Below are 16,968 nucleotides of genomic sequence, written 5' to 3'. Positions count from 1 at the left end.
CATTTATAAATTTATGATGTCAGACAACATAAAATTCATAGGGGAAATCACACCCAATAGTGGAATGCTCCATCAATGCTGACAACATGCAAGTGGTTATAAACAGCTGAAACAATGGGTGCATACACACTTACTAACTTTGTCATTAAGTTGGCTTAATTTTTTTAAAGCCGACTTAACTTTCAGAGTGTACACATGCATGTGGAGCAGCCATCTTAAATGCAGCACAAGATAATACACCTCCATAGTGTATTATATTGAGCCGCATTAGTTAAGTTGACTTAGCTCACAAGATGGCTGCCACCATATCAGGGAGATGTACACATGTATGCTTTGATGTGGCTTAATTTAAGTCAGCTTCGGCTTAAGTCATCTTAGTTAAATCAGATTATTTTAAGTTGGCTTAGTATGTGTGTACACACCCAACTGTATCAATTTCAAAAAGATTCCAAAGAATGTTATAATGCAACTTGGCATGATTCCATGCCTATAAAAGGCAAAGGAGAGGGGCAAGGGGAAGGTGGCAAAACTGCTACAATGTTAACTCTGTTAACACTTACATTATAACTGATACCATTTCCTGAGCAGCAGCCCCCCTCTCCTTTTAAAAGCCATTAAAAGGTACATTTGTCTATACCCTGATATGCATCAGTGGCCAGAGGGACAGCATAAGGCCTACACATCACTGAAGACCAATGTAAGGCCTATTTTGATGACTTATATTATACAGATATTGTATTGGCTCTTTGCATAGGGGTGAATTTCATGTTAAGTAGCTGTGAAAGATACTGCACTACTAGATATTATTTTTTACACTAAAAGAAGTTACCTTATAACTGCAAACAGAACCCTATAATTAAACCTTTGTCTCCTATAGTTGAGTGTTCATCATGTATATAAAAGCAAACATTTTGGCAATTTTATTATATCCTTCGAGACTACCAGGGAATTACTGGAATCCCAAAATTACAACAAACCGTTTTCAAAGTTGCTTTTGAACCATTTTACTGATAAAAAGGTTTTTTAGCCAAAACTGCCCCTAAGAAAGGGAATAAATTTGGTAAACATGCTCTGTTAAAAACAAGGCACTGCAAAACAACACCAGTTGGAAGAAAAGGCCAGAGAGATGTTTTGGCCTTAAAAAGGTATTTATTACAATTATCTATACAACATTAAAATCATTTAGTTGTGATTTTTTAATCTTAAAATTACTGAAATAGACATTAGGAGGTAGCTATATTACATTAAGCAAAATAGAAAATACCATGTAAAGTCACAAAACCTACAGTTTTCAGATTTAGAAACATAAAACACAATTTAATTTACATTGCATGTACTCAGAACAACAGCCAGATTCAACACTGAAATTCAGTCATTCAACAGCCAGCACAAGGACTGCTCCTAGATATACAGTCCATGACTTTTGAGAGAGGAAAAAACACTAAGGCTTTCTACTCTTCACTTTCATGGTTTTCTTGATTGCTGTATTAATTTAGCTAAAAACTGTATTTCTTTATATGCTAAGGCCACGTTATTTCAATAGATTTGCTACTGTATTGCTTGGTTTTAGTTGCAGTTCCTCCAGCAAAATGGATCCTGCTGAGTCAGTCAACCATTTTGCTTCCTAACTGGAAGAGTACACTAGCATCCACAGTAAAACTGCTTACAAAGTTTTTTCCACCTGGTAGAAAATGCAAAATGTAGCTCAGCTTCCTTATGAGCAAGTGTTTATAAATACATTTATGCTACACCTTTGTATTGCCTAATACAGCCTATTTCGTTGAGGCAAGACAGGCTGGATTGAAATAGTTTTGACCTACTGTCCACCAAACTGAGTGGATAATAGTGACTGTTTAACAATTGGCTAAGACTGACTTATGTGATCCTTCAAGGTTCTGAGCTACTGCCATGTCACACTAAACACCCTGCAAGACTAGAGCCTGTTTCCACTGAAATCAGTGGAAGTTTTGCTGTTAGCGTCCATGGATCCAAGAGCATGCCCACTGTAGCCAATTGCTACTACTCCTGCTACAAACCAGCAATCATTTAAAAAAAAAAAAGATAAATGAAAGCCAAGTTAGTGGGAGTCAGCACACCTTGTTCACACTGAGCTCGCTGACAAAACTCACAGACTTCAATGGCACTAGGATTTCACCCACAACACTTAAAGAATCAAACTAAAAACACTGCATTAATATTTGAGCTGCATGTACCATTGAGAAATATAGAAGAGCTGCTTTTTTAAAACTCTCTCATATGTGAGAGATTTATTTTTTTTGTAGCTGGTACTTGTGAAGGAAGTCTGAGCAGACTCTACTACAGAACTTCACTATCCTGAATGCTTGTCTAGCAATAACAGAGAGGAAGAATTTGATGCTTTGCCTTTGTAGTTACAGTACTCACAACCTAGAGGTTCAGCAGTGATCAGACCTACTTTCAATAATTAGTAGTAGACAGAAAACCAAGAAGAAGGATAACAAACCATGAATCTTGGTTCTTCAAGTTAATGTCCGGAAAGCAATCTATTCTTTAGCGAGGCTTGGAGCATGTAATAATCAAATAACATAGATTTAAAAAATATATAAATTCAGATTTGTGTTTAATTTTCTTTTAGGGCTGTCTCAGGAATGCTGCAAGATGTAATACAGTCTTCAAGTAAAAAAAAGTGTGAAAATCACAAAGCAAAATTTTATTTATTTTGGGGGGATTTTTAAAGACATTTTAATGGTACCTGAAATGGTCTTTTCATGTTCTCTAGCACATTTAACACAAACATATAGTATAAATTGTCTGGTTGGAAAAATTCATGATTAAAGGCTATGCTATAAATGCACAGTAACAAGGAACAAGGTGAAGTTTGACTGTGCAAACAGCTTTGTGGCAGTTTAAGTATAAATCTGACCTTTGCTCTCAAACATTTTTCTACATATAACATAAGAAAAGTCTTCACTTTTTTTAGATCATCCAAAAATTCACAGAAGTCAGCCCTTAACACTGCATAACTTAGACAACTACTGCTGCTCTTGATTTTCAAACACTTACAAGAACTGTTGCCTTGAAATTTGTAATTCCAATGAGATCAACAGAAGTTCTGCATAAGAACGGTACTGCAGTATCAGGTCCTTTAACTATAGATATAGGTTGCTCTTGCCACAAAAGGCTCTAACCAGCATTTTTTTTAAATTTCAGGATACAAATGATGGCATGTGTCTTTTTAATAGAAGCTAAGTTTAGTTTTTATTCTTTGAAGAAAAATAGTTGTACTGTGCAGTTTCTAGACTCTCCCTCCCTCATTTTCTATTACTAAGGAGACCTGCCTGAAGCAACACAACTGGTTTCAAGCATTCAGAAACTTTGATGTCTTATTCACTTACAAAAATCTTCATTAAAGGTTAAAGTTGCTTCTACACCAAGTGTTTTTCCATCCCCCACACCAACCCAGGACATGGGGTTGCCAGCATCAGAAAAACAGGAAATTCTAAGTGACGGTCTCCCTACATATCTGAAAAGGCTGTTAGCATTCCAGGAAAAAACAAACAAAACCCAAAAAACAAAATACAAACAAATCACAAATTTATAAGAGATTAAGGAAGTCCCCTCCACCTTCTACCACAATAAAACCCCATAGCTTTCACGTAACGTTCTTACAAGAATGAAGAACACTTGCCTTAACAAAAACACATTCATCTTAGGACATTTGCTAACATATTGTTGTTAGCTTCTTTTAGCTGAGTTCGTACAGCCAAAGAAGAGGCAGAACACAGTATTTCGTGTGAACTCTGCCAACTAGCAGCCATTATTTCCCATATCAGCGCTATGCAAGCAGCATAGGCAGTCCCACTAGACTGAATGAACGGAATACTGAACTGGAGTTGTGGGCACAAAGAAAATGTCAGTCTTAATCTAGTGTGGTAAGGGATAATGAACTTTCTATTTCTTATTACAATCCATGTGTAGAGGCAGGAGGAAAAGGACAGAATTAAGCTCATGTGGTCATAGAGCTGAGAAGTGCCTCAATCAAGTCTGTTCACCAGGGCCCCCCTTGGAGTCACCAGGAATAATGGCCACAAGCTGAGGGAGGATAGGTTTAGGTTAGATACTAGGAAGAACTACTTCACTGTAAGGGTGGCCAGAGCCTGGAATAGGCTCTCCAGAGAGGTGGTGCTCTCACCTTCCCTGGAGATCTTCAAGAGGAGACTGGATAGGCACCTGGCTGGGGTCTTATGACACCGCCCACCCCCAGTGCTCCTTCCTGCCTATGGCAGGGGGTCGGACTAGATGATCTGTCTAGGTCCCTTCCGACTCATTGATTCTATGAATCGTCCAGTTCCTGCTTTTTTAACCACTGAGGTGAAGCTCCAACCATGTGGTTGTGCTTAATATTCTTTAACTACATTCATAATCTTTATCCTTGGTATCATAAACATAACCATAAGCAGTAATTATCATACCACAAGCCATTTTTCTCATAAAGAAAGAATAGCAGCAGCTGGGTGAATTCTAGGAAAAAAATATTCATAAATATATTTTTGGAATCCCAATTCTGATTCAAATCTGAATTTGTTTCCCGATTACTCACTTTTCTGTGACCATTTCTGCAGTGAGTTTTGTTCACACAAATATCTGTGCATGAAAATGAGTGAAAATTCCTCAAACAAGTTTACTCATGCACAAATTACCATATTATAAACCATACTAAGCACCTTGGCTAACCAATCATGTAGCCCAAAGAGCAAATTCTGCATAGTGAATGTTTGATAGCTTATTCACTAAAATAAAATTCATGAGTACCCCCTTGGCCCAAACACCTGAGTTAAAAGATATACCAGACAAATTCAGAAAATCAAAATGTTAGTGGACAACTGACAAACATAAAATTAAGGAAGTGTAACAAACACGTTTGCATCCAGAAGTTCCACGTGGCTTAACAAAGACCTTGGTTTTATGCAAATATCATTAGAGAGGGGAAAATACACGTACCATGTAAGGCAGAAAGTTATATCTTGCAGAAAAATTTGAAAAACAATGCCCTTAAAGTGGCTTAAACCATTTCTAGTACCATCCTGATTGCTACAAGAGGTTTAAGGTAAGCTTTTTGATTGCACTTATTGCACTCTTTCTCCACAGCTTTATAATAAAGCCCTTCTCAAGTTCCACAGATTTTCATTGCAAATACCTGGTCTAAAGCCATTAAAAAAGATGACTACAACATTATCCAAAGAAGCAGATGCTATTGGTTCAAGGTGCAAAATCTTATTTTATAATCCGTGGCATATCATTCCAAGCTTGAGATTTCTTTTTGGCAAGTTCCATCCAGGATGGCTGATCTGGAGCAGAATGACTGGCCTTCTTACACTGGCTTATTTCTTCTTTTTCCATCAACACTGAGGAGTTGTAGCAAAAAAAAGAGAAGCAACATATAATTCATTATATTATATATTCTGTATATTTATTACATATGTAATATATTCATATATTCATTATATTAACCCACACCTTGAAACTCAGATAAAGACCTCACTTTTTTCTTTAAAACTCAGAATATTATTTTGCAGGATAACAAAATTCATATATAAACTTCTTGTATAATACATTAGAAAGGAACTAAAATATACTCTGTCTCAAAAATGTTTGCAGGCACTCTTCTTTTTATATCCGGGGCAGTGTGTTTAGAACTCAAATCTCTGATGGGTTTGGTACTCCCAGTTCATGATTTCTGTAAGAGCATAAATTATGAGGTGGAAGTGATTAAGCATGGAACAAGTTACTCCATTTTTGGAAGTATTTTAAGTCCAGGTGAGAACATTTGTTTGGCATGTTTTAGACAGGGACAACCCTGCTTGGAACAGAGGGCTGAACTAGAGGGCCTCTTTAGCTCTTCTAGTCCTATGATTCTAAGAATTGAGGCTGCTCTGGAGCTTGGCTATTATAAAACACTAACCAATTGCCTGTCAAGAATGATGGGGGCAGAGCACCTACCACCCCATGCTGCCACTGTTCTGCCTCTTGCAGGGAGCGCTGCTGGCCTTGGCTCCCCCACCCTCTGTCCAGTCCTTGGCACCGCCTGCAGGGAGTGGGGCAGGGGAGCCAAGGCCAGTGCTGCTGGCCTCGGTTCCCCCATCCTTTGTCCAGTCCTCAGAGCAGCTTCGGAATCATGGCAGTGCTCTCCCATGCTTGGAGCACTCTGATTGGCTGTTTCCATCAGCCAATCAGAGTGCAAATAAAGCGTTACAGACAGACAGACTTAGGCTTTTATAATATCTGAATTCCCCCAAATAAAACTGCAGAAGGTGTTAAACAAATAGCTGCATATCTGCCCTAACTGAAGTCAGAAGTAAATAGGAGAAACAACAGGCTCGATGACCCTGATCTTGCCAATACTTAAAGCACATGATTGTTTTGCTCATCTGAGTCGCTTAATACTGGTGAGTGATTGCTCCAAATAGCTGACTTCTCAAGTACTGTGAAGACTGACTACACTCCTTCTGGTTTAGGCAGCAGTCTGCCTGGAGCAGTGCAGTGTACTTGAAGATCCTTACTGGGAATGGTAAGTGTACTGTGTAAACTAGCAGTTGTGAACCTTTTTTAGATTCAAGGCACCCCTCCATAGACTTGAGACACCCCTTGGAAAATGCCAGCCCTGAGTTTTCATTCATTTTTTGACTACAAGAAAAAATTATAGCGCAATTCTTGTTTTGCAAAGAACTCAAAGACCAAAACAGGTTAGAATGTTTTTAACACTATGGATTGCTATTTCAAATCTCTGGGATTATTTTATGAATCATGTTTGCACACCTAACAGTGCAGTGTATGGCACCCTGCTATACCCTTGGAAGGATCTCAAGGCACCACGGGGTGCCACAGAACCCTGGCTGAGAATCAGTGATGTAGACACAGCTTGTGTGTGTACTTCAATTATTTATTTTCATACCAGAGACATGATGCGACAGCAAGCTGGCTCTTGGCAGTGGTTCTTTCACATCAGACTTTGTTTCTTTCCTCTGTTCTTCAGGAGTGACTGAATCTGAAAATTTGTTCCTGATGGAATCTGTTTGTTGCTTCGCTGACCCCTATTATAGATGGGGATTAGGGGAAAACAGGTAGATCTATTTTAAATAATTCACAGAGAAAGGAATGGCAGGAGAAATCCAGAAAAAAACACGAGCAACACAGAAATAGAGGATGCTCCTCCGTAACAATGGAAAACACTCATCATGCACTTATTCCATTCATGCCACTTGAGTTATCAGTTCATAAAACTCTAAGAGCTTGCACTGGGAATTTTACAATGTAAAGGCTCCCTTTCTACTTTGCCCTATTTATAAGGAAGGACAGGTTGTTACCCTCACTGGAAATTTATCCCACTGTCTGTATGCTACAGGAATACAGCAGTCTAACCTGGCAGATAATACTTTTGGCTGCATGCCAGTGGTCTCTGACTTAACAGTATGTTCCCTTTCCTTCTTCCCAAATCCATGGGATTGGGGCATCTGTGACTTGGGTCAGGGGGAAAGGAGGCAGAGCTGGGATTTCAGGGTTTGAACTCCTTCAGACTGTAAGGAATGTAATGCCAACCAAGTCAGCGCATTCCTCCTGGGGTTCTCTTGTTTATGTTCTGAAATGCCCTAAAAGTAGGAGTTTATATGGCAGTATATCTCTGGGGTCATATTTATATGATACATTTACTGCACGGTTGACCAATTAGCTGTGCAGTAAACATCTTGTGTCTACACCGACACAGCTATTAGGCTGCAGTAAACTATGCTATCCTGCTTCAGAGTAAAAAACTCCATAGCAGTGTACATGTAAACACTGTCTGGCCTGGCAGGGCACAAAGGTGCTTTAGTGCAGGGGCTGCTTGCTGGCTAGTCCCATGCTGAAGCTCCCTCATGCCCCAGCAAGCCCCACCACAGCATGTGAAGCTGGGGGAAGCAGCCCTGGGCTTGCAGACTGACTCCAAAGGCCCCCTGCCAGCTGGGACTGCCCTGACCTGGCTCCACATGCTGCACATGAATAAACTCCAAAGCTGATTGCTCTGGGGTTAACTGCTCCTGGGTGCATGTTCAAATGGCACATCTGGGAGCAAAAAACTCTGGCGCAATCAGCACATTATTCATGTACACTAATTGAACGTATAGACATGCCTTGAAAGAAGTCTTGCTGTCATTAAAAAGATATATAGAGGAAGAAATGCAGGGGCATGATTGGATGAGAACCAATCTGGATGGCACAATTTGCAGGAACCACTGAAAACTAAAATCTGGTGTTTTTTTGTACATAGTCATTCCTCACATAGGGTTGATTTAGCTCCTTCTATTAATTGTTATGAATATTCTCAAACTCTATTATGGTTTTAATCTTATCTGGAAACCACCTTAGGAAACTTTTCTCATCAATCCAACTATCAGTATTAATTATTTTTTATCATTTGGAGAGAGCATTTTTAGTTTAGAACATGATATGCCAATTTCTAACAGGGGACAACCATGACCTGTACTCCATCAGTACAGGAATACCAGTATTTCATACAAATGAAATGCTACAAATGTGGACACAAACATGCCAGCAAAAGTGTAATTTGTCCTGAGATAGTAGAACCATATCCCCTCATGCTCCCCTCAAACAATACAGACAGTAATAGTGAGATTTTGGCAGGGTAACAGCACCTACACTACGAGCTTGTGCCAGCACAGCTATATTGGTTGGAGATCACACCTCTTCACACTCTCCAAAGCGCAGACAGCAGTCTGTGGTATATGCATGAATATTCAGTATAAGTTATTTTAAAAGGCAGTGCCTGCCAATATCCAGTGTCACCACAAGTAAGTCTGATTTACTGCTGTGCAAAGAGTCAAAATCTAGATTTTGATATTGTCTGTTGGTGTTGGAGAATTTACTTTCATCTCATTTAATTTCTTCAGATGCTAAAAACCGTTACCTAGGAGCTTCTGGAACCAAACTGTGCACGTAGCCTTAAATTGCTTAGAGCAGAGATGTTAAACTCATGGGCCAGTCTGCAGGCCAGATTGTGTCCACAGACCAGCCGTATGAGCCAGATCCAGCATGCAGGACTGGTCCAGTATGGGCACTGCATGCAGGACACTGCTTGCAGCATGCATACCAGCTCCAACCCCGCTTACAGCATGGGGTGTAGGTCTGGGGTGTGTGCTTCACACAAGGCCTATCTGGGGTGTGTACTACAGGTGGCACCCATGCCAGACTGGCCCTGCATGTGGTATCTGTCATGTAAGGCTGTTCTGTGGCTCTGATATGAACCAGCCCCAGATCCAGTGTGCATAGCCAGCTTAGCTTGGGTGCCACATGAAGCCTGCACCCCAAACTGGCCCCAGGCTTTGTGTGGCATAGTGGGCTTGAGGTGCACTGGGCTGGTTTGGAGTGCAAGGCTGCACATGGTGCCCACATAAGACTGGCTCTGCATGCAGGATCCAATACACGCAGCTGGTCTCTGGGACTGATTTGGACTGGCCTGGATCCAGTGGACAGGGCCAGTCCAGTGTGGTCACTGTATACAGCATGTGCCCCAGAGTGGTCCTGCTTACTATGTGTAATGAGTATATCATCCACCCCCACACTGTGTTCAGACTGCACCAGATGGGCTCTGGAGGCAGGCAGGGCACTGTAGGCAGCCCACAGGGCTGGGGCTGGGGTCAGCATGTGCTGCATGTGGCACCCAGGGCCAGGCTGATACCACAGACAGTACTGCAGGCTGGATGATAGGGCTCTGCAGGCTTGATCTTTGGTATCCCTGGCTAAGAGGATTTAGGTTAGCAATGAAATGTGTGGGTTTTTGGATTTAAAAAACACTAAAAAAAAAAAGAAGAAAGATTTGCCTCAGTCAGGACCATACAGATCACAGCAGATAAACAGACTTCAGTACACTGGCCTCGTGTTGCATAAACAGCTGGCGCAAGGGTAATTTTTCTATATTTTTTTAAACATGCAGGGAGTAACCCCATGGACATGCATGCAGATAAAGATACTCATATATATAGTCAAGGGAGTATGCATGTGTACAAATGCTGGCAGGATTGGAGTCCCAGTACTTAAGTACCGTAATAATTAAAGATTTTTTTTACAGCTATAACAACAATTGATTCAAACAAAGGATGCAACAGTAATGTTACAGAAAACCATTATACACAGGTGCACTGTAAAGTACCTCTGTTCTTTCCTTTTCCTGGTTTGCTTTTTCTGTTTCTGATTTCATATCTTGAACCACAAGTTTCTCTTCTGTATTAAGCTCTTGTTCCTGCTGCATACCCCTCTGCTTCTGTCTTGCTATTGTAATCCAGGCTGGCTTTGACTCACTGTCTATTCTTCTTCCAGAGTCTGCTGTCATCACTAAAGAAGGCTCACTTTTCTCTGTTGACAGATTCATTAGGAAACAAAGTTATTTGAAAGAAAGTCCTATGTTGTTTTTAGCTTCATTTTCTTGTGTCATGTGTTAACATATCAGTATAATGTGGTTAAAAAACGTTTTAATGGAGATTTTTTAGGGATTTTCGCATTTTCCTTCATGGTTCATTTCTCCATGACAATTTTACCATTACCATTTTGAAATGGCTATTTCTCGTTTCTTTTCACATAAAACTACTACTGTCATATGAGTGCTATATACCAGCATCGATCAAATTTTATCCAACTGTCAGCATTTTGTGCTGAAGACTCTTCATCTTTCTCTCCCTTTTTCCGAAAAACTGAAAAAGGCTTCCATAGCATTCAAAACAAGAGAAGTGTTAAAATGTGAATCCTCAAAAAATTAACCAATCAGGCCAAATTCAGGGCAGGTAGAAATGGATGAGGGTCGCTTCACTGCCTTAAATGAGTGGTGCCCACTTAACTACAGTGGTAAATTTGGTCCCTCAAGTAGAAATAAGCTTCTTCTCCTGAGTAAAAAACAAATTAACCTCACGGTTGCTTAAAAAGTACAAGCAATGTTTACCCTAAAACACAAACTGCCTAAGAGACTACTTCTGTACCCAGGAACGCAACTGAAGTTTTGCCATTTATTTAGGTAAGGATAGGATCAAGCCCTTAAGGAGTTAGGTACTGTAAGTTGGGATAAATATATCTAAAGTTTCAGAAAGAGTCACTCTAGACAGGTGTGACAGATACATAGAAAACACTTCTAGAAGAAAAATTCTAATCTCTGCAGCCTCTGATACTGAAGCCTGGGCTTCTTGGGAGGTGACAAGCTAATCTTCATTAGAAAGTTAAATTGTATTGTGACACAAGCTTGGAGTCATTAAGTAACACAAAGCTAAACATGACATTGTAATCAGTGTAGACAAGAATAATCATATTTTACATTGAGCAAGTTAGACACAGAATAATCCTACTAGAACTTAGGATTAACACTTTCTTGATGTGATGTCTTGTTTTGGGACTGCTATTCTAGGCCCCAAATTGGCTGATTGATATTATGTCATGGACAGACTTTATATAAAAAAAAAAATGACTAATTTTCCTTTTAACATTAAAAGTACAGTAGAGATATATTGCTTTTGCTTAAAATACAAAAAACATAAAATAGCCATGAAACCAAATTCAGTAGCTGCAAAGATGTATGTGAGCATCAGTAAGGGATAGGTGCCTGACTCAGAATTTCTATCTGCCCATGCCTGAAAAACTTCTGTGGGTAGTGTTGTGGACAGGTACAAAAACTTTGTATGAGGTGTTAAGAATCCGTAATCTGTTTTAAAAAGGTATCTTGAAGAGTGACATTGCCCCTCAATGGAAAGAGAATACTTATTTGAACAGGAAAAATATGGTAAAGCCTACTTTCTATAGTGCTGAACGGACAGTCTCTGCCCTGCACTGACTGGAGAAAAGAAACAATCCTTCCCTATCCCATCTACCCAGCCCTTTCCTGTCAGTACTCCTAACTTCTTATTCCCTTGTCCCCTGCCCTCTCCTCCTCACTTTCATACTCCCTCTGCCTTTATTTTCCTTTTAATTTAGCTGATCTCCTCCCAACTAAACCCACAAAAGATAGGCCAACACATTATTCATTCTGTGCATTACATACATTTCCCTCACTCATGCCTGTCTTGTTTTCTAGATCAGTCCTTCTCAACCTGTGGTCCACAGACCCCTGGGGGTCTACAGACTGTCTATGGGGTCTATGAAAGATGATTATATGATCAATCAAAAATCTGTGAATGCCCACACTTACAAGTCAAAGGGGTCCGCACCTCCATTCAAAATTTTTTAGGGATCCGCCAATGAAAAAATTTGAAAAACACTGTTCTAGATTGTGACCCTTCAAGACACATGCTGTCACCTACCCTATGTTTGTTCAGTGCCTAGCACAGTAGGGTCCCATTCATATTTGGCCTTTAAACACTACTGCAATAAACACGATTGTAGTTTATGATGATAAACTGATGTTTAGAGTTCACCAGGTGCTAGGACATTTATTCACATATGACAGGCAGCCATCTTTCTTGTTTTTCAAATAATGAATTGTGGGTTCCCAAAACCATGGACAAGGTAAACTAGTTTCTTTTAAACTCTTTTTAGACAGAATTTTTCTAGCTCAAAGACTAAGGGACTGGTCTTCCCATGGGAACTCTGCCTGCATAAAACTGCAAATATCAACCATTTACCCTTTGCTTCATCATTGCTTGAAGATTATTCCTGAATACATTTTGTCAGGTAGTTGAACAATGAGATTAAATATGTAACACTGATCTTCAGTTACAAAAGAAATTTTATTATTGACTTATTTACTAACCCTGTGATGACTTTACATTGTAAAGAAGGTGAAAAAGTCAAACAGTTCTTGGTCACTTACCCATGTATCTGAAAATACTCTTCTCAAAGACTAAAGCTAACTGAACATTTAGGATTCGATTACATCTGCATTTTGTGGTCATAAATATTTGCAGGGACAAATATGGTAATTACACAGATGCATAACTAAGATGTCTAAATACCTGAAAATGCAGTAGTTAGGGTTCTAAAACATGCCCACAATTACCTGTCACCAAAACTGTACATAGATGCAAGGTCAGAGAGAAACTTTTAGAGCCTTTTGAAAATCATGATTTTAAAATGCCAACAAAGCCACTTTGTGCATTTCAAGTATTTTTTTTTTTTAAACAAACATTATCAGACCTATGCAAATTTTTTTTAAGAAAGAAGGAAACATGTTCTGGACAGTGTCATTGTTTTTATCAAATACTGCTTGAACTTGCATATACCATTCCATATTATTATACCTTTCGTCATTCATAACCATCAGTTACTTTAAGCAAGGCTTTAAAAACATTATTTAAGATATCCCAGGTTGCAGATATTTTTATTTGTTAATATACTGTATATTTGTCTTAGTGTACACACCCTACATTTCTATTTCTTGTACAGCATTTCATGTAGAAATGATTTTCATGAACAGCTCAGACCCTTTTTTAATTTATTCCTTTAAGTTGTGGTGCTCCATGAGCCATGAATTTATGCTGGATCCAATTTATGTATGCCAAAAGGCGTATAGGGTTTTTTTTATTTTGTTTTTTAACACACAGGAAATCCCTACCTTTGCATCAAAGTCCATTCCATTCTTGCAAAACAGCCCTGTCATAAAATATGGTCTGATACAGCCAAAAACACAACATCTTCTGAAGAGAAGAGCCCAGTTTTAAGCTTCATGCACTAGACTACATAAAAGAATTACAGTTCACTACATTCTCTATATAGAAGAATTTGTGAGAGAAAAACAGCTTTCTTGTCATTTCAAAAGACTGATTTTTTTTAGATAATACATTTCAACATTATTTACCATCCCACTACTCTTTTTCTCGTTTCCTTTCCTTTGTCGCTGGAAGTCAGTCCTGCTTATAATCTCACAAACAGTCAATGATTTTGACTGTGCATTCCTCAGCTCCACTTTCATACAAGGGCTAGCTATGATTTTGCTAATGTAATGATATATTAGTGTGCATGTTCATCACTGTACTCTATGCTTGATCTACAGAGGATGCAAGTCTGTTAGTCCCCAGCTCATAAGCCTGACTGACTCAGTTGTAAAGACTAGAGATGCACCAATAAAGATTTTCTTGGCTGACACCGATTGCTGATTATTAACCAGCCACATCGGCCAATCCAATAACAGATTTACAGGAAAGCAGCTGGGTAACGTGGAGAGAAGCACCCTGCAGGTAAATCTGTGGAAGAGAAGGGGCATGGGGGAGGGAAGGGGCATGGTGGGTACATATCAAGGCCCACATGCTGAGGGAGGGAGTGGGGCAAGGGCAGGGACTGTGGCTGGGGGAGCTGCCCAGCCGGGGCAGGGGCGGGAAGCACTTGAACTAAAGCTCATTAAACGAGCTTTAGTTCAAGTGCTGCTGCCACCGTTTTTAAGCAGGGGACACTTAACTGGAGCAGAGCCAAGCAAGGTGAGGGTGAATGCAGGCTGCCCACTGTGGGATCGGGGTTCTCTGCCCTGCTGTCTTCGCTCTGGAGGCCCTGTGTCAGCTGCTCGTCCCCTGCCCACCCGGCAGCAGGAGGCACAAACTTGCTGCCCTCCTACCGCTGCCACATGGGCAAGGGAACGTATGGCTGATGCACAGCCTCCCAGGGCAAAGGCAGCAGAGCAGAGAGCTCTGAGCCCACAGTAGGTACCCCACACCTGCCTCACGCACAAATCTGTGTGGACATATTGCCTCCCCCAAGGGGTGTATGCAGCGGCAGGGAGCTGCCTCTACTCCCCACCCTCCTGTGTCCCCTGGATAAGCTGCCCACAGCTCCATCCTGCTCCCGGCCCAGGGTCCCATTCACCACCCTGACTAGGCAGTGCCCCGAGCCCCACTCCCGCCCTCACTGTGGAGGCCTTGATCTGCCCCTCCCATGCCCCTTCCCTCCCCCGTGTCTCTTCCCCTCCACAGACTTACCTGCTGGCTGCATTCTTGGCCACAGCCAGAAGGCATACTGTATTCAATTAGTGACATCACTGGCCAGCCAAAAAAAGCTGATAGCCGATAATGTTAATTTTCCTTTTATCAGTACTGATCTGATATGACACCGCTATATCAGTGTACCTCTAGTAAAGACTCATGCCATCAGCTCTGAAGGCCTGCATTGCACTCCCTAGTGACAGCTAGGTTGGCTGCAGTCATGCTGTCTTTCAAAGTTTCTTGTTGAGCTTGAAGCCACAGAGACACCAACTCATCTCCAATTATTTCCAGGAACACTTATCACTGAATGTTAATTTTATTTTGGCATGAAGCCAACATAACACCAATCTTCACTGGAAAATATAGGGATTGAATTGAATGGAGAGGACCAGATTCCTGTTGGAAACCTGGGATATAACTATCATAATGTCTTTCTCCAAATTATTGTACATGAAATGATTTCATGATCACACAATCTGTTTTTCTCATGCAACATAACTTCTAAGTGTGCTGTAGGCCAGCATTCCCTTCAGACAAGTGTCTCATCAGCAGCCAACATTTTCTGAAGGATTTAATGAACTTAACGAACAGTCCTGGCTTGGTGCCAATGCTAACAGGCATTGGGGAAAATGAAATGTCAAGTGGGAGAGAATAATACTGACAGCCCTAAATACCTGGGGACATGCAGCGTGTCCAGCAAGCCACACACATTCCACTAAAAAGCTATGTTCTGGAGCAGATTTTATATCTGTCTACATTGTTTTAGCTCATCACTGCCTGAAGCTAAGAAGATTAATGAATGTTCATATGCTCCTGAGTTACTAGGGAGTAGAGGACAGGCCTGGAGACTATCCCATCAATCAGCAGTAGTGATCTTTGCATTGCTCCAACAATTAGATTTGCTCTCATCAGCTGTCATAGGGATCAATCATATCCTAGAGGTTTTGTGTAGATGTACATTGACTCAGATGCCACTCAGGGTACAGGAGAACCCACCCCTTACTATTCTCTTTGAACTAGTACAGGATAATAAACTTTCCAAATCAATCTACTGGCTCTGCTGCCAGAGTGTTTAGCAAAGATAAGCATTTCCAATGACTATTTTTTTTAGGAAAATGTACCCATAGTAAGCATTTCCAACCACATGACACATGATAAGCAATATCAGGAAAAGATGGTGCTCCATAAGGTGTCTTGGAGAAGATACATGATGAGACAATATGCATCAGGCTGCTCTTATTCAAGCTAAAAATGCCCTAAAAATTTAGTAGAAAAAACTAATTCAGCCTCTAGCCTTATAGCGTTTCACTGAATACATAGAAAACAGCGTAACAGTTTCTCTTATAGGTTTGACTCTCCCCAATTACAAAACTGTCCATGATTTTTGTATCAGATTTTTATATCACATAGTAAACATAATGTTTATAAAGATTGGTAGGTAGTATATAATGAGAAGGACAGATTGCCTAGATAAATGATCACAACCTCAAAATAGTGCTTTAAATTCAGTTGAATGCAAGATATTACATCAAGGAATCAAAAATGTATAACCAGAGGAAGGGAGAATCTTTAGAAAGCAGTGACTCAGATGGAAATTGTATATAACCAGTTACAAGCAGAAACAGATCCAAGATTTTACAAAGGGGAGCATGGTGCTGCAGGGGTGGCTGAATCCTCCAACTCCCAGTCTCTTCCCCCCAACAACACTGGGACAGACAGACCACACTGGGAGCAATAGCGGGGACATTTTTAAGTCCAAAAGAAGGTAAGCATTCAACCCCTCTCTTTGCCTCCCTGCTAAAAGGCACATCCCCTCCCCATCTCCCCCACCTGCAACTGCTGCTGTCACTGCTATCCTGGGGGCACAGGCTGATCCAGAGTCACTTCAACTCAGATGATAATGAAGAGCCTTTCCCCTCCCATGTTGTCATGCCAAAAAGACTTAAAAATTATGACCTGCACTTTGTTTTTTCACTTTACCCTTCCCAATTTCCCTATTCAGATAGTGGCTGCATGGAGCTCAGTAGCCTTTTATAATGACAATAAGAAGTAT

At 40.5% G+C, this 16,968-nt stretch overlaps 1 protein-coding gene across 2 annotated transcripts in view; it reads right to left on the bottom strand.

Moving 5' to 3' along the window:
- Window positions 1-4,323: 4,323 nt before the first annotated feature.
- The window catches only part of KIAA1211L (KIAA1211 like), a 70,608-nt gene continuing 57,963 nt past the window's right edge, over window positions 4,324-16,968 (bottom strand). Inside the window, exons 9-11 of one of the 2 annotated variants that reach the window (XM_019525376.1) lie at window positions 10,181-10,383; window positions 6,932-7,070; window positions 4,324-5,366 (exon numbers count right to left, since the gene is read on the bottom strand). In XM_019525376.1, the coding sequence (XP_019380921.1) occupies window positions 5,254-5,366; window positions 6,932-7,070; window positions 10,181-10,383 (455 nt within the window). In that variant the 3' untranslated portion in view covers window positions 4,324-5,253. Of the gene's footprint in view, window positions 5,370-6,931; window positions 7,071-10,180; window positions 10,384-16,968 lie in introns of both variants that reach the window. The other variant, XM_019525375.1, reaches the window with a different exon arrangement.

Source organism: Gavialis gangeticus, unplaced genomic scaffold, assembly GCF_001723915.1.
Source record: "Gavialis gangeticus isolate Ggan-Ray unplaced genomic scaffold, GavGan_comp1, whole genome shotgun sequence".
NCBI lineage: Eukaryota > Metazoa > Chordata > Crocodylia > Gavialidae > Gavialis > Gavialis gangeticus.
Note: the sequence above shows the minus strand (reverse complement) of the source record. Positions and strands in the feature narration are given on the sequence as shown.